We start from the raw sequence: 25,921 nt of genomic DNA, 5'->3' as shown, positions 1-25,921 counted from the left end.
TGTAAATACAAGGAGGACAATTTAAAAATCTGCAGTAAAGGGGTTGCCTCTTGTTCCCCAAGAAGGCTAGCTCCAGGTGCATGCACTCTGATCATTTATTGTCAAAGGCACCTACAACACAGCTATGAGTGTTAGGATTCCGAAACAACAGACCCTCGTTATTGTAATTAATGGGGGAAGGAAAGGAAAAGGTGCACACCTTACTCTTTTCTTGCTGGAGCTCTATCTGGATGTCGGTGAGCTTGGCCCTGAGCTCTTCATTGGCAGCCTGCAAGGCAGCCAAGGCGTCCGGCTTCTCGCCCCTAGCTCGGCTGCTGGAGCTCTTCTTGGACATGGTGAGGCTGGGCGGCGGGGAGGGGAGTCCCGCCCGGAGGCCCTCGTCCCAGCGCTCGCTCGGGGCTTCTCGGCCTCGCCTCCGTCCCACTACATTTTCTTACTTGCCTGGAAGGAGGGAAATCACATAAGCACTGTCAGAGTGCCAGAGGCAGGCAGGCAACGCAGTACCCACCAAGAGCATGGCCAGACTTCGGTGTCTTCGACAGGATTTAAAGATATTTCACTCTAAAGTGATTTTTTGTGATCACAGCCTGTGCTGTACCATTTTCCCACGAATTGCCCTGTACACAGGTCAGCCAGTCAACAGTCAATGCACGCTTCTGATAGAAGCTGCTTCATAGGACACGCAACACAACATCAACAGAGAGGTCATGTTGCATCCTGCCAATTACCACCCAAAAAGTGCATTGAAAATACAAAAAGACCATTTAAAACATTAATCCTAGAGCCATCTTTTGCTTTACATCCATCCCTATGCCTGGAGAGAAGGAATCGCAGACAGCTGGACACTAGATATTTCTAGAAGGCACGAGGTACACGTCAGCCAGCTAAAGTGGCTCTTCCCTGGACTAAGAGCTAGACACATATACAATAATATCTTGTATGACACCTGCATAGAGCCAAACATTTCAATCACAAACTATAAACATTTGTTGTCACTTCATCTGCGCTGGAATGCACACAGTGCAGGGGATGTGGATGTGTGGAGCAGACGTCCAAGCACCATCCCCTGGCACCGTCATGGCTTGGAGACAGCAACAGCTGGGGACACCATTTTCTGTATGGCAGAATAATTCTATGTTCTTTAAAAAAACATCTTTAGAAAAAATCCTGTTTGGTTTCCTACAAATACTTTTCAGATATTCGTGATGAAAATAATGAAAATAATAAAAGTAGTATGAAGCTACAGAAGCCAGCAGAGATTACCCAAAGGCAACAGAAGCTTTCCATACAAGAGTGTGCAGTGCATCATCAAAACAGCAATTAAAATCTATATAGGTTTATCTAAGTCTGGTAACAGTGTAGGAGTTTTATTCAGACTAAGAGGTTTTGAGTTAAACCTATGCAAAAACCCCGAGACAAGCAATTCATTCTATTAAACAGCAGAGCACCAGGCAAAAGTGGACCCAAATTCACAGAATCCATACATTAATCCAGTTTGCACTCTATGCCAACCCACTAATCCCAATACATTTATAAATTATACAACAGACAATTTATAATGATAAATTCACATTTGTCAATAAAACAGATACTATCATATTTAGTACAGTACTAAAAGCTACATGTATTTGTTGATTTTTATTTCAAAATTCTCCAACAGAGACTTTGCCCAAGAACAAACAGCAGTGTTCCGGAACAGATAAGCATAACTAAAGTCTGCAGAGACTATGCCAAAGTTAAAATGTCATATTCTCAGTAAAATCAAAGGTCTTTCATAATCAATACTATTAAAGAAAGAGCATATGAGTTATTGAAAACTCATACCTTTGCAAAAAACATCTAGCTTAGTATAACCGCCAGGCACAGGCAGCCTACAAGCAAGACAAACTCACTCCAAAGAATTTGCAATCTGAGACAAAGACAGATAAACGCAGGGAGAAACGTGATTTTTTTGTTTTATATCTGTTAATGCCATTTTTATGCTGCATCCATCTGTAGTTCGGAAAACTCTTTCACAGTTCTGTGTAAGAATAAATAACTAACCTATTCATCAAACGAAGTGAAATTCCTGTGGCCTCTGAGCTGCCTGCACAGAGGTGAATTTGACTGAGGTACCGCCGTTTGCCTTTACTGCCTTTGATCCTTTCCTCACAGCTGCCGATGCAGGCAGTTCATCAATATTAGGCACTTGGTTACCCTGAGCTGAACAAGTCAGTAGGAGGGCATTCAGTTTGCTGTCAGTTCTTCCTCTGATCAGTATTTAACTCAATGCTTATCGATAGCATAAGCAGATTTAATTTAATAGAAACCTGAGGATAGCAAATTCTGGGCAAAACGCTGTGCCCTGGAGGCTTTGTTTCGCACCGCAGCAGTGGAACATAGGTACTACCTGCTCCATCCCAAAATATGGATATGTCCTCAACGTTTGTTTCACACCTTGTACACTGTCTGAAGGATCTTCTCTTCTAACAACGTTACTTTGTCCAAGCACTATGGAAGGAGAATCCCCACGCTGCTGCACAAGCTCCTTGGTAATTATCCTGTGCAATTTTCCAATCTGTGGATATAATCTATGGCTGTGAAAACCCACTTCATTCCTATTTAAAAGATAAACAGCAAGACACGCAAAGAAACAGTTGCCTCTGCTTCTCTAGGCAAAGCTGACCTCGGTATCAAAGTTTTTTTTAAATTGTCAATGAAAATAATTAATGGGAGCGAAATCATGAATGAAATGCCTAGAGGAGCAGCTATCAAGCTCACACCAAAGATACACACTCACCATAATGCTAAATGGGGAACCACCACAGAGAAGGATCAAAATAATACTCAGAGAACCGGATGATCCTAAAGGCTGTGGTACCAGGGGTGGTATGAATTCCAGTGGTATAACGGCTCTGTCTTTCAAGTAATTCTCGGGCAAGACTTGGGCCAACTTCTGACCCAAGGATGAGGACAAGGTGGTTTCATTGCTTCGGAGCAAACAGCAGAAGGGATCAGGAATTTTACAACAACATGTCAATTTACAGAAGAATGTAAAGTCTAAGAACAAATGTTTCACTGGCGAACTTTGATTTGCTTACATAAACCTATAGCCTGAACAGATCACATGTATTTCTCGGTTCAAAAACTTATTTAGAATAATTTTTAAATGTTATTACAATTACAGTTTGAAATAAACCCTCATTTTAAAGATCTGTTTAATTTATACTATAAAAAATACACAGAAAACTTAAATTTGGAAAAATACTTCCAACCTTGTTAATACTAACCTTATTAATGTGGATAACAATCTTTTTGGACGATGACCTTCAATGCCTTGGTTTATTCATCCCGACTCATAGTCAAAACTACAACAGCAGCACTATTCCTGTCCGCACACCAGTAAAGAGGCTTAACAGCACAGGGCAGCTGCAATAATAGAATAACAACAAATAATGATAGCAAAATGACAATAGAATAATAACAAAATAACATAATAACAGCAGCAATAATAATAATAATAATAATAGTAGAACAGCCTAATTTTAAATCTAAGAGAAAAAAGCTGCATCCATTAGGGAGAAAAGAGCAGAGGGAGGCAGCTGCCTCGGGGGATACATACGTGGGCTATGAGGCTGGGAAAGGGCTGAGAGCATTCGGGAGAAGTGGCTGGAGTTTGGGAGTACCCAGGCAAAGCTGCCGAGAGCTGAGGAAATCAAGCAGGACAAGCAGTCACTACAAATCTCCACTGGCAGGGAGGCTGAGACTTAGAGAATAAAGTAGGGTGAAAAATAAAATTCCTGATATTAGTTGACCAAACCAAGGTAGTACAAACAGTCTTAATTCTGTTGTTTTGAGTCAGGCTTGACTTTGTAGTCTTGAAGTTTCTATAAAAAGAAATGTGTTTTGTTGGTCAAAGAAATAGAAATAAATAAAATTTTACAGATATTGCCTGTAAAACCTATAAACAGGAGTAGATGTTCTTAGTATTTACGATTCTTGCTTCTTTGTGTAAGAAGATGCAATGCATCAGTGAATGTTCTACTATGGACGTCTTAAAAACCCCTCTTTCTTTACAGATAAAAAATGGGGCAGTCTGTAGCCACAGGCACTCACTTCTACGTGCTGCGATGAATGCAGCATTTGTGTGTATTACAATTACTTCCTTAAACGATATAATGATAGAAGCAGTAGGTGGAGTCTGGTTTTTTATTTCACAACCTGAGGAAATGAGAAGCAGCATAATACAAGCTTTTACCTGCTTACCTCTGAACGCCTGACAGATAATTTGAATGGAACAGGGATTTTTAAATAATTAAAATCAGAAGGTTTACTTTTGACAGACAAGGCCTATGAGAATTTTATGGTTTTTGCTCACAGAAAATAAAACTAAGGAACTGATACAAGTAAACTGAAAGGCAAAAACGTTATTAGAGAAGCGCAAGAGCAGCAGCTGATTTTCTGGGAGAGAGCACCGAGCAGTCAGATACCCCGGTTTCTAAGCACAGTTTGCTTGGTGAGAATTCTGTTTAAGGTTGTATTTGTAGCAGTATGTGTCCTCACACTTATCATGTTTAAGCTTTTAAATTTTGTTTAAAATATTACCAAGGTTTAATTGCATGAGTTGACACATTTCATGCCAAGCAGCTGCCTAAACCTGATTTTTCTCTACTAAAATATAAAATTTAAAAGTGATAAGTTTATTTCAAGAAAGAAAGGCTTGTATTGCAACGTTTGTTCTGAGCAGGTCTACAAAGCCAACGTCACCACCCGTATCTGGCATCCACCCCCCCGAAATCGGTGCCAGGAGACCTTCTCCTCTGCAAGCTCAGCTGTGGCTCATGCCTGCATGTCCCATGGGACGGTTGAGGTTACAAAGGAAAGGGGACAGCACCAACTTTCAGATCCTACAGGCTCCCATCAGCACAGCATCCGTGAAGGGGCCGACGTCGGAAACATCTTCCAGGCTGGAATGCTGAAGCCTTAATGAGATTTTCCCAGAGAAAAATCAGCTCCCTTGGCAGTACTTAAAGTAATAAGCCTGCTTCAAAAAGAACTACACAGAAATTAGCTGAGGACTATTTTAATTTAATTTTTAAGGATGAAAAGGGACATAATGATAAAACTTGAATGTAGTGAAGAATAACACCCAAGGATTAAGAGATCCAGATAACAGGAATTTGATCAGCCTCGGTAATGGTCTGTCTGCACAAATGAACTAATAGAATCATAGAATCATGGAATCATTTAGGTTGGAGGAGACCTTTGAGATCATCGAGTCCAACCATTAACCCAACACTGTCAAGTCCACCACTAAACCATGTCCTTAAGTGCTACATCTACACGTGTCTTTCAAATACCTCCGGGAATGGTGACTCCACCACTTCCCCGGGCAGCCTGCTCCGATGCTCAATAACCCTTTCAGTGCAGAAGTTTTTCCTAATATTCAATCTAAATCTCCCCTGATGCAACTTCTGGCTGTTTCCTCTCGTCCTATTGCCTGTTACTTGGGAGAAGAGACTGACCCCCTGGGGAACACCACGCGTGACTGGCCACCAGCTGGATTTAACTCCATTCACCACCACTCTTTGGGCCTGGCCATCCAGATAGTTTTTTACCCAGCGAAGAGTACACCCATCCAAGCCACGAGCAGCTAGTTTCTCCAGAAGGATGCTGTGGGAAACAATGCCAAAGGCTTTGCTAAAGTCTAGGTAGACAACACCCACAGCCTTTCCCTCATCCACTGAACAGGTCACCTGGTCATAGAAGGAGATCAGGTTAGTCAAGCAGGACCTGCCTTTCACGAACCCATGGCTGGCTGGTCCTGTGTGTGCCGCATGATGGCAATGAGACCTGCAGAACAACGGAAAACTGTTCTGCACACTGCACTTCCCAGCACAAATACCTGTGGGGTAGGCAGGGAAGGTTTCTCAGAGGAAGATCTGCAAGAAAGGAGTACGTTTCCCCTTTCTCATGGTAAAAAAGGGCTACACATTCATTGTAGATTTCCTCGTACGCAGTGGGAAGGAGCCTGTGGAGGCGGTGGCTATGGTAGCCTTTCCACATGCATCTAGTAACCAGCGGGGATGGAACTGCTGGTCAAGAAGTGGCAGTGCCTATCAGTGATGCTACAGCCAGGTTTGTTCCCGGATGCATCAAAGCTCAGGCTCTGCCAGCAGCTGCCCCAGCTGGCAGAGATGCCCTGCACGTCCCTCCTGAAGTGGAACAGGCATGCGCTCGAGAAATACACAGAAGGAGGTGGAAACCTGCAGAGGCCCAGGAAGCTCCCACGTCCCCTCCCAGTGAGAGCGGGACCAAACACCTCTGTGCTTACCGACCCGACCCTGTCCTTCCCGGGGCAGGAGAGGAAAGTCAGCCTGGACTGAGGAGCTTCAGTGTTACCTAATGCTCACTTCAATAGTTTAACTGTAATTTTGCTTTATTCTATGCAAATTAACGAATGATTAGTAACAATACAAAGATCTTTAGATAATCTATGTTCATGAAACTCCATTGGTTTCAAAGACATTCTGAAAACTTAAACTAATGAAGCCTACAGCCTTTTGAGCTTCTAAGTACAAAAATTACAATGCAGCGTGAGCAGTATATATTACTATTGATCAGGTTGATTTATCCCTGGTAAACCAAGAAATATAATCAGACTTGCTGTTCACCTGCAAGGACTTTGATTTTGAAGGCAAAAACCAGCCAAAAGCAACCTTTATTGGTATTTGCAAAAGAGACTTTGTGTCAGAGTAAAAGCTTCGATAAACACGTTACATGCACCATTCACTTCTCACTGTTTTTTCCACTTTGAAGAAAGCTGCAGGAAGGAGAAACAAAAGCCAAGCAGGCAGCAGACAGGTACTCACTCACCCGTGGTCTGACACACGACCTGTGATTTGCTCCCTGGAAGCAGCCCACTTCTGGGGAGGTAAATCCTCTGCAGCTCTGCCTGTCCTCGCGAGGTCTCAGCCCGTGGCACCGAGCGCTTTGCCTGCTGTCCGCCTGCCTGGCTCCCTCCAGGCAGCACAGGTTTCTGGCCTGGGGTAAGACACCGGTGCAGGAAGCAGCAGGACGGGTGCAAGGTGACACGGGGAAGCAGGGGTCCTTTCCCCCTCGGTGTTCCTGCATGGCCCAGAGGGCTGTGGCTTCCTCCCCCTTAAATGGCACATCTCTCTCAGAGCCGGGCATCAGAGAGGATGAAAATACTGCCAAGAACGGGCATAAACCAGAGAGAAGGGCACCCCAGCTCCCTTCTCCCACCCACAGACACACCCTGGCTGCAGGTATTCACCACACCGAGCCGGGCTGCAGCAAACATTGCTGGGAAATTGCTGCAGAATCGTCTTGGGCCAGGACTCCCAGTCAAAATTTCTCAGATGGCCAGGCTGCTGTAGAGATTGGAGGGGAAAACCCCAAAGCAATGGTTTTATTTTCAAGAACTGGTGATACACACAGAGGCCCCCCTCCCCATACTCACTGTCCTGCAGACCATAAAGGGATTTACAGTGTGGAGTCTTTGGTCCATTTGGTGTATGCTGGGTTGTTCTTCCCAGGGATCAGACCGGACAGAGTAAGACAGCTTTCTAGTGACAACCATGAGCTTCTGTGCGTGCAATGGGACAAGCATCACTGCTGGGAACTATGAAAGTAGTTATTTGTATTAATAAAAGTGCCGGTCTTGTAATACAGAGACAACAGTGTCTGCTGGCGCATGCCTGTGCACAGAAAAGCCATCTGGGGACTGGTGGACAAATGCCAGTCTTAAAAGAGTATTTCTCCCAAATATTGGGAGAAAAAACTTCCACAAAACTGTTTCCAAGCCAATGTCATTGTGCTGATAAAGAATGCAGCAAAGAGGTGGTTTATCATGCTGGCGAGGGAATGCAAACCTGCTGTGCTGGTTTTGGCTGGGACAGGGTGAATTTTGTTCGTAGCAGCCCGTGCGAGGCCCTGTTTGGGATCTGTGGCCGCAGCAGTGAGGGTGACAGCGACGCTCCAGCTGCTGCTGAGCAGCGCCTGCGCAGCGCCGAGCCCTTTTCCGCACCCGGCGAGGGGGCTGCGGGGGCACGAGGAGCGGGGAGGGGGCACAGCCGGGACAGCTGACCCCCGCCGACCCAAGGGGCACCCTGTGCCGCACGGCGTCACGCTCGGCGCACAGAGCTGGGGGAAGAAGGAAGGGGGACATCTGGGGTGAGGCCTTTGTCTTCCCAAGGCACCGCGACGTGCGATGGAGCCCTGCTCTCCTGGAGACGGCTGAACGCCTGCCCGCCGACGGGAAGCAGTGAAGGAATCCCTTCTTTTGCTTTGCCCGCGCGCGGCTTTTGCTTTCCCTGTTAGACTGTCCTGATCTCAGCCCGCGAGTTTTCTCACTTCTACCCTTCCGATTCTCTCCCCGGTCCCACGGCAGGGCTGAGCTGCCAGCCAGGGTCAACCCGTGACGCCTGCCATGCCCAGGCTGCTGAGAGCTCTGCTCCGAGCTGGCTCACGTGCGGTAAGGCCATGAGGCTAATGCTGAGGTGCCAAAACTGAGCACAGACCCTCAAAGATTCCAGTCCCTACAGCTGACAGACCAGCTCCGTGGGACACCGCTGGGCAGAGAAGCCATTTCCTATAGAACCAGCTATGCTGCCTTAGTCTTTTTACTTTTTTTTTTTCCCCAAGGAGTTATGTAGAGGGGGGCATCTGTAAGACACATCACCTTATTAGAACAGAAAGGTCTTCAGATTTTAGACTCTGGGAGAACATATTATGTATATGATTCCTGCATGTTTGATATTGAAAATAGCATTAATAATGCATCACAAGCTGCCTTTAGCAAGGCTCATCCTTCTTTTTGCCTCCTGACTTGCAATTCAGACATCAAGGCTAATTGGAAAACGTGTTTTCTAGATAGTAGTTTCTGAAATCAATGTTTCACTGCACTTAAAAATAAATGAATAAATACCTACCCAGAGTACCAATATTTTAAGCACAACATTGTTCTTACAAATACTGAAAATTTCAAATGTATAATACAGCCCCGTGAATACCATTCTTTTTATTTTTGACAATTTGTTACAATTAATTCGTTCAGACAAACCTTTCTGAGTCTCTGGTGCATCTCAAAATATTATAATAGAAAAAAAATGCAGTATTGTCTGTGGTTGAGTTCCCACTTCCTCATATGGGGAAGCTCTTCTTGAGTAATCTCAAATTTTCATTTAGGATTTCAACAGTCTACAGATCTGAATGCAAGAAAATGAGTTTTCCTCTGAGAAGGTATTTCATGCTAAGCCAAAGTGCTCTGCCAATGTAATCGCGTCATGTGCTGGTTTTGTGTTTTGTTGGGGTTTTTTTCCTGTACAAACATTTGTCACAAATAGTATATTATTCACTCAGCTGCAATGTGAGAAGAAAATCTGTTGGAAATTACATGGAAAAATACAATAAGCAGGCAGCAAGTCCTGAGAGCAACGAGAACAAGAAATAATTGCCAGGACATGTATTGTCGTGTACATATGGTTATGCTGCATATTTCCTGTATACATCCCATGAGGGGATTTTCTCTGTGCTGTTTAGATAATGACTAAATTGAGACTAGTTTGATAAAAGCCTTTTAAGGCTTTTTTTTTTTTTTTTTTAAATACAACCAAATGTGGTTCCAAAGGAGCACATCTGTCTTGACCACGCTTTTGCTGAGAAAGTTTCAGGTTCAGAACAAAACTGCTCACCTAAACTAGCAGAAGGCACCAGCATAAGCAAAGCCCGGGTACACAGGGCACTCATTCAGGATGCGAGAGACCTGCGTTCAGGGCCCTGCTTTCAACCAGCTGCCATGCTCACTGGGAAATAGTGTCTGGTCTCGAAAGTTTCCACTCTAAACAGAACTACCACGTAATACCATATGTTAGCAAATCCCTTGTCAGCTACCCATATTGCAAAGTTATTGTACTCCTTTACCAACAGTTGGCTGGTTTAGAGCAAATCTGTTTCCATAAGGGAAAAAAACCCAACCAACCAATGTTTCCCACGTGAAATAAGTTCTGAAACTTACCTTTGATGAAATAATATCTGATTTAAATTAAAAATAACAAACAGCCCCTTCCCCCAAAGCCCACCGTACAGTAATGAGTCTCTGCAGATGGAAGTCTAGCCAAAGTTTTGCTTAGGATTAGATCAATTCCAACAACAGCTTGAACAGACACATGTCAAATCCTGACTGACCTGAATTTTTCCTCAAAGATTAATCCTTCAGCTGTGGTTAGCTTTAACTCATTGATGGGTGGGCCATGGTTACAAAGCCCAAGCAAAATCCTGCACCTGGTGAGCTACACAGAGGGAGTTTACATAGACTCCTATGTGCAGACTTAGTGCGTGTACAGTTACCTGCTTGCGTCACACACAAACATACCGAAATTACACCCTCTGACTCTTCATCACAAGTTTTACACAGTTTGTTGGGGTTTTATTAAATGCAAAACATGGCTGGGTGTCAATTATGTAAATAGTTACTGGTTTACAGTAAAACAGAAGAGATTAATAGAATTTCAGTACCGGAAGACAGAAATGCTGCCAAATCTCAACATGCATATTTTAACACCACAAGTTTAATGTCACCTAAGCATGTCACCTGTTTAACTTTTACATCTCTTACGGCTAAACTGCAGAAAGTAAAATAATTAATTAGAAACAGTGGCTATGATGTAGGAAGCTAATTTTTCTTTTTTCTCAGATACTCCACAAAATGTAAGCTCCAAAAATATATTGGAGTTATTGCATTAATACTGGAATAATACACCTATCCAAATGCTCAGATCAACTGGAGCAACGCAGAATAATTCCACTGATTTGTGGAGGATTATTAGTGAGGAATGCATTTCAGACTTAATTCCGTCAGTTTAATATTGTGTCATTCCATTATCTTGATCACAAACAAACCATTTGAGTAATGCCATCCATTTTCCCAAGGAATTCATGCCTGTATAATTAACTACAATCAACTGTAACACAGATGGCATCGTATGATCCAAAAGCACTTTATGCAAACATTTTAAGCATGTTATTAGCATCCCTAAATAAGTATTTAACGCTACCTTTCCAACCCTCTTCTGCATGAACACACAACACAGCTGGATCTGAGAGTGGAAAAGACAGTATTTAACTGCAACACTGTTATAAAAGATTTTCGGTTCTTGGATTTATTCAATTTAAAAATGAGCTTGAAAGTAACAGACTCTACTGTGCCAATAAAAACATTGCCGTTTAGGCCTCAGCATTAAAACTAATTTCCAGAATGACTTATCCTTATCAAACTCAGCTTTGAGGAACTGGGCAGTGTGGAAGGAGACTGATGGGAGAAGGAACTTTTCTTTAGGCTGACCATGGTTATCCAAAAAAGATATTTCTATTTGACAGTTTGTTTTATTTCTCAGGAGACATGTGACCAGTTGTAAACTAAGATAAAAATTTACATTTCACAGCAACAGACAAGAATTTGAATGGAAAATCGATTAATGTCCCAACTGAAAACAGATGCAAGTTGTTAGATGCCCAGCAAATTATTAGATGCTCAGCAAGCTCTGATGAAAAGCTGCTCCTTCAGCCCCAAAAAACTGAGGGTCAGATTACCTCAAATCTGATTTTTCATTACTAAATATCCTAGTTTATATAACCTTTTCCTGACAGTTGCTGAAACTCCCCTTCCTAATCGCAGCCCATTTCTGCCCATTTATTTAATAGTGAGCATGCCCTTTGGCCCATAAAACAATTTAGAAAGAAAGCAAAAAAAACTAACAGAGTGGCTGGAGATTTACCGTGATGATGCTTTAGGGGGACGGGCTGTGGCACCCACCGAAGGTGACAGTGCTGGGGATTAACACCATTCCTCTCCCACAAACCTCTGCTTGACGAGGGTGGTCCTGGCGAGGCCTGGAGGTCCAAAATCTCATGGAATCAAGCGTGAGCCCTCCAGCACGATCTCCGACAGGAAGATGGGCCCTGGGAAAGACCAAGAGAGCTTCAGGTAAATTCTGGTGAAAGGGAGGTCTTTTGCATTACAGTAACCAAAGAGACAATATGGTGCCCTTCACACCGGGCAAGCTTCAGGCAAGAACATTGCTAGAGAAGGTTAACGCCACGAGAGATATCCAACTCAGTGATGACAAACGAGTTCAGAAAACAGAAGATGTTTAAATATCACACTACCATCGCTTAAGATTTGGTGCTCAGTATCACACAGTGGGGCTGCTTAATATTTGAAGAACTGGAACTAGGGTGGAAAAACCGTAACAAGCATAACAGTCATTTATATGTATTTTCACGCAATTATCTGGAATTATTTTAGGTACACAGATTTCTATCACACAACAACATCATAGCATGTGAAAGAGAAATAAAAAACAGTTCTGGAAATTATTATGTGCTCTGGGGGTTATTAAGTCAGCCTTCTATTCCTTCCTGAAGGAAGCTGGCAATCCAATATATCAGAGCTCTGCAGGATTCAGCAAGAGCACTGCTTTTTAATTATTGGTGTTCATCCGTGTACTTGTACAATCTCTTGTAATAAACCGGGGGACAAGACAACAGTGTAAGATTTGGTCTTAAAGGAAGAAGCTGCAGAGACACACACATAAGAGGTCTAAGTCAGTTGCACACAGATAACAAAAGACAAAACAAGAGTGTTGCTACTGTCAGTGTTGGTTAAAAAACCAAGGTTTTCACAAGTCAGGACAGCAGTTCTGAGACGGAGTAGCACGAACTTCAGCAACAGTGAGTCATCACTGTTCTCCTGCAGAACTGGGGCTTCCCACCGCCCTGTGGCAGCTACAGCAGGCGAATGTACCGAGTGTAAAGTTATAGGAATAGCTTGGGTCCCACTGTAAATAATCTCAGGCATGGGACAGGCCAGGTGTCACCCCTGAAGTCAGGCAGAGGTTTGATGACAGCCAGAAACACCTCCAGAGCAGCCCAACCAGACCAGGCTTCCCTCCACAGCACCTCTGTGTCTCACCCAGGTGTTCTGGGCAAATTCTCTCTTAGAAATTACTAATGGAGACACTGAGAAAAAGGAACAAACCAAACCTTCGCTTATTGTAAACCTTGCTCAGGAGATCAGAACTGCAGTATTTAGCTTATATACTTGGCTACAAAATGACAGTTTTGTTTTGTTTTTTTAAACATCAGGAAACCTATTGAATTTACCACTAGTACCCTTGGGGACACCAGATCACTGTTTAATATGAACTGCTGCATATCTAATTCTTTTGGAAGTTTTCACAGACTTCACAATTCACCCAATAATCACCACATGAGCAGTGTCTTTTCACAGCTAATAAACTTTATGAAGAAACAAGTAGTCAAAATACCCAAGCTCCTTGATACTGCACATTTTAAGTTATGCACTGAACAGAATATATGTCAAGAGAAAATACAGAAATACTTAGCAAGCAGAAAAGGACTGGAAAAAAAGGAAAACAATTTAGCCAGCTTCACACAAGAGCTCCAACACATATTTTGAAAGAATGCATCTCTGCAAGGAGTAAGGATGCTAGGGAAGAACGATGCAGTTGGGAACAGCCACATCCCCTTGCAGCCTCACCCATGGCCCGCTGAGACCAGGCTCTTTCCACCTGCTCCGCTGGGTTACGAACACGGCACTTGAGCCAAGTGTCACTCAAGCCAGCAGGAAACTTCCCATCTACTGTAATGATCCAGTCATTAATATACTCCCAAGTCAAAAATAAATGCCTAAAAGCCACTTCTCCAGAGCTTCAATCTAAAACCAAGAGAGTCTCTCTTCAGAGATGGACCAAACCCTTGATGATGTAAAACACTGGCGAGGAGGAGGAGGAGGTGGTGCCAGCGCGGCACAGGAGCATGGAGGTGATGGGCTGCTGTGCTGAGCCTGGTGCAGGAGCAGGGCTGTCCCTGGCAGCTCTCCTCCGGGCAGGCAGGGCAGCAGCAGAGCTGGGGCCAGGCAAGGCGAGAAGCGGTCCTGCTCGAGGTCGGGCAGCCCGTCCTGCTGACAGCACACGGCCGGCTCCCTGGAGCGCTGGCTGGTCCTCCTTTGGACCTGTGCCCTCCCTGTGCCATGGAGAGGGAAAGGAACAGGAGACAGCTCTGTCAGGATAAATGCTAGAAAATAAACAAGAAGTTGTTAATTATCCTCAGCGCTGGAAATAGGATGATTCACCGCAGCCAGTCATCCTGAGGTCGCTGCTTTTTTCCTAAGAATCTCTTCCAGCTGCCAGGGGCAGAGGGATGACGCCCCTGAGCTGGACACAAGCCAAGAGGGGCCTCCCCTTGCCTGCTCATCTCCAGGACAAGTACAGCTGAAATGTTAGGAAAAACCAGAAAAGTAGTCAAGGAGATTGATGACAGGCAGCAGAGTTGGCTGAGTGCTTTGAAGGAAAGCACTATATAAAGCTGTAAGCATAATACTCAGTCCTTGTAACACCACATAAGATGAGGTTTCTTTCCAGATAACCATGAAAAATATTGCCACCTTGAAGGAATTTTACATGGGAAAGCCAATATGTATTTAGCCATGGCTGTATCAAATAGGAGTAAGTTAACCTGCTTTTGATAATGCCTTTTTGTATTCGCTGTTCATACGTACAGGGCCCATTCTGGTTATCCTTTTTTTGGCAAATAAACTGTCAGCTTGGAGAGCAGAGCTCAGACACATTCCTGTAAACAACAGGCTGACCCAGGCACATAGAAGTAAGGAATGCAGCTATGACCCAGAGCATGGAGAAAGACCCTATTAACACTCCTGCTATGAAGCAAACTCTAAAGCAAAAGCCAACAGATCCTATAATCCATGACAAGTATCGAAGTACTCAGTATTTACACAGAGAGGGAGAAGTACTCCAGTTTTATCTGGCTAAATACACATTTCTAACTATAAAGGAAAAATCCACTTTAAAAAACATTTTAAAAACAAAACAAACAAAAAACCCAACTCAGCCCCTGGAAGATGACTGAGTAAATCCTAGGGGCAAAATGCCCTCCCAGATAACAGCAGAGAAATGCTAAAAAACCTTGCAGTAGCAAAGATCATGTTTCTCCAAGCAGAGGCAAAGAAACATGTAGGAAGGATAATGCTGAAGGCACATAGGAAAGAACACTCTGCAGAGCAAGAAATGCTGGGTGTGACCTGAAACTAACCCTGCCGTGCTGGGGATATGCAGATGTGGTGGTGTCTAACTGCTGCTGACCTTGTCAAGGTGATTTCTGTTAGCAGGTGCCTGTGCATTAACCAGATGTACATGGCTGAGAACTTTTAAGCTATAATCTGATTTTTTAAAGCTGATTTGATTTGAGATGCTGCATCAACCTTTCTAGACAGTTTGCTTGTCATGCAGATATCCATTTCTCTATAGTTTCACAGAACAGATGAATAAGGGGGTGTAAGACTTCCTTTCAGCATGGCAAAACCAGACCCATTCTGAAATATTTCAGGGTTTTAAGGGGAAAAGGGTAAGGGTTGTTTCAACCTAACTTTAACATTTGAGGTGGAAGGATCCATTCCTCCGGGAAAATCTTATTTTCAACACAAGAGCTCTATAAAGTGTAAAAATAGTTGGAGTGAGCAACTCAGACCATCCAAACCAAGTGTGTAAGTGTACGTGATGAGAAAGTTAACAGAAGTCGCACAGTGTTATCCAGCCTCCTGCTACCCGCACCAAGAGCAGCAAATACACACAGAGGATTACATCTCCGACAGCACCACGCAGCTCCGGTGGCCTCTACCTGCCTACAGAAGACATCCAGGGACCAACACACACATTATTTTTAAAAAGCCACAAACAGCCCTACCACAACAGCAACTGCCTACACTGTTGTTGTAAGAGTTTCACGTGACTGACTAACACTGAACAGCAACTTTGAAAGCTCTCCTGGTCTTCGCTGCCCACCAGCTGGGAGACTAGAATGCACAAGGCGCTGCCGTGCAGCACACTGGCACCGATATCAGCTGGCTCCTGCAGAGCTGGAGTTCGGGTCAGTTTGCTGCTTCTAAGGGACAAAACTGGGGCAATCTCAGGATGTGCAAGTGTATGGAAAAGTCTCCCATTTCTCTGTTGCGGGTGGGCCGGGGAGTGTGAGGAGAAAAAAAAGAGAAAAGGGGCAACCTCAGCAGCTGCTTCTGCACATGCTCGCTATTGTGTCACTAAGATGTACTTGCTGGAGCTCACCTCTGTGGCCAAGCCACACATTCACGAGGACCATCATCTGGGAGCAATGCCTTCTGATGTCCTAAATCAGGAGAACTTCCTCCCGTGCAGGTATCTCCCTCTCAGGCTTGTTCAGATGATTTGGAGAAGTGCTAACCTTGCTTTTCATCCTGAAAAGTACTATATAAAAGAACTGGAAAAAACAGTCTCAAACATCTCCATTTCCAAATGGGAAACAGCTACAGAGGAGCTCTTTCCTAGCTATTTCTTTCATGTGGCATCTGGGTAATCTGGGATTTGAATTCAGGATTTTCCAATCTTTCAGCCTTCTGCACTTGCTCCTTCAGAGAAAGGTGCTTCTTGCATGGGTTGCACTACACTGATCTTTAGCTAAAAGGATGTGTCCGTCTGGCTTCTGACTTTCTAGCTGATTGTTGCTCTTAAAAGCAGGGAGCAGCTGCCACTGGTAGTGGAGGCACTGGATTCTGCTTGCAAGCAGCCAGCTGGGGTGCCCGAGGGCGTAAGAAATGCTGCCTGCTGGTGTCTGTGGTCCTACCAACTGCTGGCATCACAGCCAGGCAAGTCCTCCAGCAGCGGCAGAGGGTGGAAGTGCGTGTCTGCAAAGCTCAGGGAGACTGGAGATATGCAACATAACATACGGCGATAGCTGTGGCTGCTCTGCTCCAGGGTAACCTGAGTTTGTTAAAGTTTTGACAAAAAATACATAAGAACTGCACAGATACACGCAGAACATGAAAGCCGTAAGAGAGGTCCGTGCCCAAGCAGACACGCCGAAGCTCCTGTGACCACCTGCACAGACAGCTACTCGCCAGCAGGCCAAAGGGTTTCACAGCCCGAAATGCGAGCTGCATTTGGGCTAGCAGACACGACCTCAAAGAAACCTTCCACGCAGAATGTAAACCTGAACCTCAGTTTCACAGCGTACAGTTAAGGGTTGGACGCCAGTGTAATTAACTGCTTACGAAGATTTAGTAACATGATGCGTAAGAAAGTCTAGTCACGGATGGGGAATGGAAACAAAGGAGGAATTACTACTAAAATGGAGAGATTCACAGCTGTGAGCTCCAAGGACCAGAGCACTAGGGCTGGCAGTGTTTGACATTCCACTAGCGACCTGTAAAAAAGAGTAAAGGGTACGATATCAAAATCTGCCAATAACAGAGGATTATTTACGTCAATCAAAATAAGAGGAATATCAAACAAGAAAAGGAAGAAAAAACCAAAACAATAACCTCAAACTAGAAAATTAGGTAACTAAGCAACATGAAATTCAACATGTGAAAGTACAGATGATCTATATTTAAAAATACAATTTGACATATCCTGCACACAGAGATTTAGAAGGAAAGCTCAAGTCATCACTGAGGACATCTGTTGAGTACGCAGCTAGGTAAATAAGAGATTATAATAGCAGGAGATAAGAAATAAGATAACAAGCATGATAATGTTGCAGAAAAATAAGTGGTAGGTACTCATTATTACGCTTATATTCATCTGAAAGAACATAATAGGTACAACCAGATAATAAAAGAATAAGGATCTGTGATTTTTTTTTGAAGAGATATTAAACAGGCAGTTATAAAATGATTGATATCATGTAGGCGAAAAGGATGTTTCATTTACTTTTTCACACTAATGCAAGACCAAGAAGCCACCCTACGGGGCATTGGCAGGAGGCAGTTACACAATTTTCCCAGCGGAAAGATGAATCTTCCATTTTATATCGCACACCACAAACCCTGGCAGCAGTTCTCCATCGTTCTGCTGTTCCTGGGCTCAAGCCACCTCAGGCCAAATGCAACGGGCAGAAAAATGCTGCCGCTCCGAGTCACAGGGTGCAGGGTGACCGCCGCAGAACTGGCAGCATCCAGCCCCAACACGGCCTGTAACCGCGGCTATAGCAGGTGCGACAGCAGCTCCACCAGCAGTCTCCTTGGGTTCAGTTTCCGTAGCTAAAGCAGCAGTGCAACAGGTTTTGCTGCAGACGCCTCCCAAGCATTGTCAAGAGCGATAAACAACGTCATATTAGGAACATAACAGCCCCACAGAACGGGAAGGAGAGCGCACACCTGTGACACAGACGCTGTCAGGCCGTGCAGACCCGGCCACCCCGAGCCCCACGTGCCCTCTGCACAGCACCGTTCTCGGCCGCTCCGGCGGTGGGCAGCTTCAGGTCAGTCGCTATGTACCACCCTGCCTTTGCTTTTGCTAAAATTGATAAGCCCTTAAAAAACAAACAAAAAAAATCTGTCTTCAGTGAGCTTTCAGAGAAGGCCGTGGTTCCCAGTACAAAGCAGGGTGTGACCTCCACCCCACAGGGCAGCACTGTATTTCTCGTTCAGATTCCGTCTTTCCTTGCACAAACTGCATCAGGCAGGGCGATGCCAGGCGTTAGGACTGAAACAACGAGGTGTCTTGGCCCTTCCATTTAATGAGAATATTTGCCCCTCTGATTCACTTTTTTTGATTTCTGTATTGAACACACACGTTTCTTCTTTCTTCTTGCTTCGTGTGAAAGCCAGGGGGACAGGACAGACGTCCTGGCGAGACAGCCTGGGAGCGGAGCCGCCTGGGTGAGGAGGAGAGGAGAAGGAGCCGAGGGGCTCAGCGATGAGGGGAAGGGCGCTGGGAGGAGAGGCCTCAGCACTGCCTCGGCAGAGGGGAGCAGGCGGAGGAGCCAGGCGATGCTGACGGGCAGGCGCAGGAGGGTTGGACTAGATGACCCACAGAGGTCCCTTCCAACCCCTACTATTCTGTGATTCTGTGAGATGCACCCATTTCAGAGGCCAGGCACAGACCTGGCTGGGGAACACAAGTGGAGCTGGTGGGAAAAAGCTGCAGATTATATGTAAGAAAGAGCAGAGGCGCAGGTTTCCATGGTGCAGCAGCCGCAGCCAAGTTTGCTTTTCCAGGTGCTCAGCTTGGGCCTGGAGGGGTTACAGCCCTGCTGCTCTGCAGCATGCAGCATGCAGGAGCCCAGCGTCTCGGCCACCTCATGCACGCACAGGGTGGCAACCGCTGCTCCTGCCCTCAGGGGATGTCAGCCCACGCTGCAGCAGAGAGCTGGGCTCATTACCCATGAAGCAGCAAAATCACTGCCCCTAAAGATACTGCTGAGCTTTTTGTTTACTTTTTAAAGACTTACTAAAAAGTACATGGAAAACATATATCGTAGCATCTCAAGTTCAATATTTGCTTTTGAAACATTCTTATTCTTAAAATACAAGTCTGCAATTTACAAGTGATCACAAATTAAATGTCCACATATATATATTTGAAATAATAGCCAAAGAGTATCCTTCTGTCTAGATAACACATATCTTAGAAACATTTCAACAAAATCAGAATTACTTTCAAATGTCAAATGTTACATTTAAATGGCAATCAGTGAATGCTCCTGTGTTCCTGGACTACCTGCAGCTTCCCTGTTGTAAGGAAACCTAGCTGGCTTTCCATCAACAATCGTAACTCCCTCCTCCCCATGTAAACTGGTTCTCTGGATTTGACACCCGGTTCTGTAGACTTCAGAAAATGAAAAAGCTTCAGAAAGCAAACAATCTTTGACTGTGCATCTGAGCCACTGAAACACAGTATAGAAGCGAGTATAAATAAAGCTGTTACGACTCCAGCAAATAAACAACAGTGCAAAGCCTGGAAAAGTACCAGGCCTTAGCTACAGGGAGATTTATAGCCACAAGGGAAGCAGAATAGACTCGGAACACTAAGAGAGGCCGCTCAAACAGAGAATCAGTAGCTGCTTTCCTGCAAGATATGTATAAGCAGTGGAGGAAGCAACGCACCTGGCTCCCCATCGCCTCACCACTCCATCTGCGAGAGGGACACAAACAGAACTTCCCTGTCCCCCAAGCAGCAAGCTCTCCAGCCACGCCGGGCACCTCCTTCCCAGCAGACCCGCTCAGCGTGCTGCTCCCGCTCCCGCTCCCCACCCCGGCAGGCGCGGGCTCCCTGACCGGCGGTGCCAGGGCCAGGGCAGCGGGGAAGATGCAGCGCTGCATTCAGAACAAGTCCCTGCACGAGCAGTGACAGCCACAGCCCGCTTCCCGAGCCAGGACTGCACTCTGCCTTCAGAGAGGAAAGGGGCTACCACCGTGATTTGCCCAGCGTTTGCCTTAGCAGAGCCACGCAGCCTCAAGCCCTGCGAAACAGGAATGTAACTGTACACTTCTACATGCTGAATTAAACTTACAATATACTTCAATGAGATTTAAAAATCATTTCAGATAAGAAATGCACTCGAGAAGGATTCTGGACAGCCTTTCCTCACCTTTGCTTCAACTCCGGCAGCAGCAGTGTCTCCCGGCTTGTCACAGCTCCAGCTCCAAGGGGGCTGTGACTCAGCAAAGGGAGCAGCTTTTTATTTTTCAGATGGAACTTACCAAACCGTGCCAATATTACGGGGAGGATCTGCTTCCTGGATCCACCTCTCTGCCAGTCTCTCCTGAGATATTTCTACTTAACCCTCCCCATCTGGTTACGTTATCACAACAGGAAACAATTTCTTTGGGGAAAAATCAAATGCAAGCCTGCATGGGAATTGGGCTGAGCAAGACAGAAAAAAATCCAAACCTCTATCTACGCTGCACCGAAAAGAAAAGGTGGCGTCTTATCAGCCTAGGAGTTATGCTGCTCCTAGTCAGCCATCCTCGGATCTGCGAGCGTCTGCGCTGCAGCTGAAGCCCAGCGGAAGAACAGCCCCCTGCCCGAGAGGCCCCAGGGGGGCCGGCGGCGGTGGGGAGCACCCCGGGAGCGGGGCAGCTGCCTTGGTGCCTGCTCGGTCGTCTCTGCCCGCTGACAGCATCCCCCCGGCCCCTCCACGGGCACAGATCAGCTGGGAGGCCGGTGGTCACCTTGCAGCCCGCGGCTGGGCTGGGCACAAGCCCGGGCACACTGCCCAGCAACGGGGTGCGTGGGGAAAGAGCTCTTCACCCCACCACAGGCCCTGCTCGTGGGCCAGACCCTGCTGCCTCCCTCCGCTCCGCAAAGCTACGGAGAAGCCTCGCGTGGAAACCTCTGCGTAGGATTTCAGCCGAGTTGTGCAGACCGAGGTGGCTCTCTGCTAGGCTCAGCCTACGTAAGGCGGCAGTGCCTCGGCGGTGCTGCAGGTGCAGGGTGTATCACCCCAGCTCTGCAACCTGCGGCTCTCACTGCTAAGAAACCAAACTCCAGCAGCTCGGGAACAGAAAAGCCAATCAACATTTTAAAATCCCAAGCCTATTCCAATGTAAAATCCCATCTCTCACAGTAACCTAAGCAGCCCAGCCCGTTATTAGGCAACACGTGGCAGCAGGTATTCAGACACGACGAGCTGTCTCCACAAGTGCTGAACACCCACAGCTCCAAGCCAGCTCCAGTGCCAGCCGTCCCTCCGGCCTGACACACAGACCTGATCACCACCTGTCTCATATTTGTCCTCCTCTCCCTCTATGGCCCCTGCCAAGAGGATGCTGCTCTATGAGATGCACAGGGCTCCCAAGAACCCGCAGCAGCAGCTCCCGGGTAGCATCTGGGGTGCTCCCAGCACCACTGTATCGATCCTACAAGATGATCTTCCTTGTCCAAGATGTCCCAGTTCCCCATTACACCAGATAACAGAGAACTGACTGACTTCTTCCCCAGGGTTATTTTACAATGCGTTTTTTACTATTTCATTTTAAAACAAAGACATGAAAGATGCTGTCACTGCCACTACAAACACTACTAATAATTTGCAAAAGCAAGTGCAAGGGAGAGAGCAAAGGCTTCAGGTCCAGCCCTGTTCAGCTCTGGGCACAGCAGGCCAGATGCTGCTCAGCGCAGGGAGACTGCAGGGTGCCCGTGGGGCTGGGGGTGCCCACAGCCCAAGCCCTGCTTCCACCACTACCAGTGGGAGCCCCGTCTCTATCCGCTCCCTGAGACCTGACCCGTGGAATTCAGAACCATGAGTAAAGGTAATTGTTCAGATGAATGATTAGCCCATTACTACGGAGAACGAAAGCTGAAAGTTTACTTCCAGAAGCATCTAACCAAGAAGTACTTGAGAATTCAGCCTGCGACGCATTAGCAAACATGTACTTTAATTACATAAAGTCTTACGCTTTAGTTTTTTAATTAGAAGCAAGATTGTAGATAGCCCATGGTTGAGGCATGCAGGGTAAAAAGCAGCATCAAGGAAAACTTCACAGCCCCCCCTGAGACCCGTGGGTTTCCAAAAGCCTTCTGCTGCTGCCCTGGTGCTGGGCCCTGGTGGCTGCTGGGAGTGAGCATTCCCAAAGCTGGCACTTTGTCCCCACGACCCGCATCCAACCCTGCATCAGAGACGCCACACCAGTGCCACAGGGCACTGGGACGGACAAGGAGGGCAGCAGGGAGCTGCTGAGGAGCATCTGCCCACACCAGCACACTACCACGGAGAACACCAAAAGCCACGTACAGCTGCACTGCCACCGGTCTCGTACTTACGAGGGTCATTTTGCAGCGAGGAGAACAAGAGGGGGCTATTGGCGATGACAGGACCTTACTGGGAGTGGAAGTGCTGGCTGGGAGCACTGTGCCGCAGAGCCTGTGCCACGCGCTCGGTGCCGCCTCATGGGGCAGGGTCACCCGCTGTCCTCAGCGGATGCAACAGCGGCCTACAGCCACGGTAAATCTGCTGTTGCTGTCACCAGCACCTATAGATCTAAACAACCAGGCAGACAGAAACACTGGCACAGAGCTGATACAGTCACTGGGGTGAAACAAGAAATACAAGGTGTAGTGGAGAGTTTTAGAATGGACCAAATGGGTGAATGAGTAAGAAAACAGAAGAATAAAACATTCACAGCACGTACTGAATACTTGAATAAAAAATAAAACAATTAAAAAAAAAAATCAATATTAGCCTGAAGTACTATAGAATCTCAATTTAAAATAGCAAGCCTCAAAATCCCCAGGGGCACCGCACAGGCTCTCTGGGCAGCCTGTTCTGCCTGCTTGGCTGTCTGCCTGCTGCAAAAGTTTCTGCTCACTGCCGGTCAATGCACCGGCCTTCCTTCAAAGCGGTGGGAGGCACCAGGCTGAATCCTCTGACAAGGAGAGAATCCCACCAGAGTCACCCTAATTATACACTAACTACAGTAATGTCTTTGAAAGGGGGGGGGAGAAATACAGGAGGAAAGGCTGTAACATCTGTATTTCTTCCTCACTGATTTTTTTATGCAGCCTGGCTCTTGATTTCTGCTGCTTTGTTTTTCACATAATGTCCTTAAAATGGAAATAAAATATCCTGTTTTGAGCTAGAGAGACATTTTCTGTGATCAAAGTTTGCCTTGTCTCACTCTTCTGCCCTTCCTGCTTTTCTTTACAATACAGGTTCAGGTGAAAAAAAAATTGGTTTGCTTTGACCCACAATTTTTTAGCATACAGCCATATCAAAAGAAAAGAGGACAAGTTTTCTTCTGGGCTTTTGAAAACACAGTTACTTGTGCCTTGCTGCCAGCTGGGCATTTCTATTCCTTCTCTCCCCACCTCCTACTTCAGAGCACAAGACGCGAACAGACCACATCCTTCCCTGCCCGATGAGAAGCCGCTGTGCATGCCATGTTCTTCCCCAGCGGAATTATTTGGAAGACGCAGCCCAGCCAACGCGACCCGCGAGGGCTGAGCAAGACTCGCTCAATCCATTTGCAGGGCTATCATCGCTCTCACTAACTGGATTTAAAGAAAAGATTACTTCCTTTGCTGGCAAACGGGCTTGTAGCCAACAAGATTTTGAAAACAAACATATACTCAGGAACAACTTACCCACGCAGCAGCTTTAAAAAACCCCAAACCAGCAGAACACTTCAATCCCTCCTGATGGGAGCCGCTGCAGTTGCTATGGAGCCCGGGCTGCCCGCGCAGCCGTGCCCTTGATGTGCTTTGCTTTATTTCAGACCGTCTTCTGCCTGTCTTGTAGCAGACTACCACTGCATCCCTGTCCTGGGTTTTCTCTTTTCATATTCTCTCTCTCTCTTTTTTTTTTTTTTCCAAACAGAAGGGCAGTAACTCTGCTGCAGATCAGTAAATCGTATTTACAGTATGATCTCAAAGGGCCAAAGGCAAAAAGCAATATCTGAAGCACACAGCTACTGTGATGAACTTCGCTGACTGAAGAATTTTTATGATGGATTTATTTCTCAATCATTCTAGTCAAAATATTAAGATAAAAAATTGCAATGATGATGTCCAAAATGAAACTAAAATGTTTTAGAACGGCATTTGATTTTTTGGAATCGCTTATGTTTAATTAAAAACAAGAGTTTAAAAGCCCTGTTTTAAAATATTTTCTTCCTAAAAGCATTCATGTCAGGTGATAAGTTTTTATTCTGTCTGGGAGGGGCTTAAAGGGAAAAAGACATTTCCCAGTAAGCAAAAATATTTCTGAGGTGTTTCAGCTGGGCTAGTGCATGAACTAAGCCAATAGTTTTCACTCTTGTGTGTTAGTACAGGCTACCAAAATCTCAAAGGAATCTAGACAAAAATCCAACCTGATCCCAGCAAGTCTGCAAGACCAGCTGGATCCTGGTGCTGCAGCTGGCAGAGCAGCAGAGGCAACCACACACCACCATGTCAACGATGCCATCCCCGCCCGCGTGGCAGCAGCTTGCATCCGAGGAGCTCAAGGTTAGGAGCAAATCCACAAAGTACAGAACAGTCTACATGCAATTTGTGCTTTATTTCTTTTTTTAAAGAAACACAAAAAATACAACAGTTGCCTAAAACCCAGGCAGGAGCAGAAAGGGTCTCTTCCTGCTCTAACCCAGTCAGCTCCAGCAAACCCGTTTGGTTTGGAGAAGAAAGCTGCTTACTCAGCCAGGAAGTAGGGTGGGGTATTTCCTACTACTGCCAAAGAGAAGGGACCTGTAAATTTTCTTCTTTTTTGTCCTTTATCATCTCAGGTGACTTAGCAGCAAATGCTAAAAAACAAGTTTTCATGCTTCATCTTGAAAGTAGATGTGGTACACTGTTGAAAAAAAACCAAACCCAAACATATATCCCAGAGCGAATATTACAAGCATTTCAGAATCCAAGTTAAACTTTATGAAGATGTACTGCAGGCCTGCCAAATGTGATATTTTACATACAGTTTTGGCTCTATAAGCTCCTTTCTAGTCCTCTTCCCATGACTAAGACAGCAATTAATATAGTCACACATTTCCGAAAAGCAGTCTAACAAAGTGCTTACGATTTACCGCACAAAGGCATTTTTGGAAAACAATGACCTGAAACTGTTACGACCTGTAGAAGAAATGAAGCAATATTTTAATCTCAGGGGGAAGTTTGGACCATTCAGGTTTTTGCTGCCTTCGTACTTCTGATGTTTAATACAGACTTTATAGACAGGCAGTAGGCAGCACATAACCCAAATCCAGAAACCGGTTTGAACTCCTGTATGAAACTGCTACTAATCCCACCTGCATGACTGACAGCCTAAACTTAGATGGAATAAAACTGATTTTGGATGTAAATAACATGAAATAAGGTCTCAAAATTTTGACTCAAAGTGAGTCAAGCTAGTGCTTGGAATCCACAACTCCAAGGAAACTTGAGGGACCTAAGCTTGCACTTGTGTTACTTTAAATAGGTAACATTAATATGAAATATGCATGCATGAAATTATGTTCATAATCACAACCTTGAGCTAGCGAACCAAAGCTAACTTATATGAAAAGTCACTGACAAACAAAAGTGGCCTTTTTTTAAATAGCATCCAAGGTTCTGCATGCTATCACCTATTGCTCCCG

General features: G+C 45.5%; 1 protein-coding gene across 45 annotated transcripts in view; it reads right to left on the bottom strand.

The window, feature by feature from the left end:
* JAKMIP3 (Janus kinase and microtubule interacting protein 3) overlaps window positions 1-25,921 on the bottom strand; it is a 97,320-nt gene that overhangs the window by 54,640 nt on the left and 16,759 nt on the right. For 40 of the 45 annotated variants that reach the window (XM_075423953.1, XM_075423949.1, XM_075423947.1 and 37 more), the window contains 4 exons: window positions 11,778-11,961; window positions 3,602-3,685; window positions 3,270-3,408; window positions 200-441 (listed from right to left, as the gene is read on the bottom strand). In XM_075423953.1, coding sequence (XP_075280068.1) covers window positions 200-334 — 135 coding nt within the window. In that variant the 5' untranslated portion in view covers window positions 335-441; window positions 3,270-3,408; window positions 3,602-3,685; window positions 11,778-11,961. Of the gene's footprint in view, window positions 1-199; window positions 442-3,269; window positions 3,409-3,601; window positions 3,686-11,777; window positions 11,962-13,561; window positions 14,047-20,445; window positions 20,501-25,921 lie in introns of those variants that run through there. The other 5 variants (XM_075423950.1, XM_075423952.1, XM_075423954.1 and 2 more) reach the window with 5 other exon arrangements.

This window comes from Opisthocomus hoazin, chromosome 6, assembly GCF_030867145.1.
Source record: "Opisthocomus hoazin isolate bOpiHoa1 chromosome 6, bOpiHoa1.hap1, whole genome shotgun sequence".
Classification (NCBI taxonomy): Eukaryota; Metazoa; Chordata; class Aves; order Opisthocomiformes; family Opisthocomidae; genus Opisthocomus; species Opisthocomus hoazin.
This window is presented reverse-complemented; position numbering and strand designations above follow the sequence as displayed.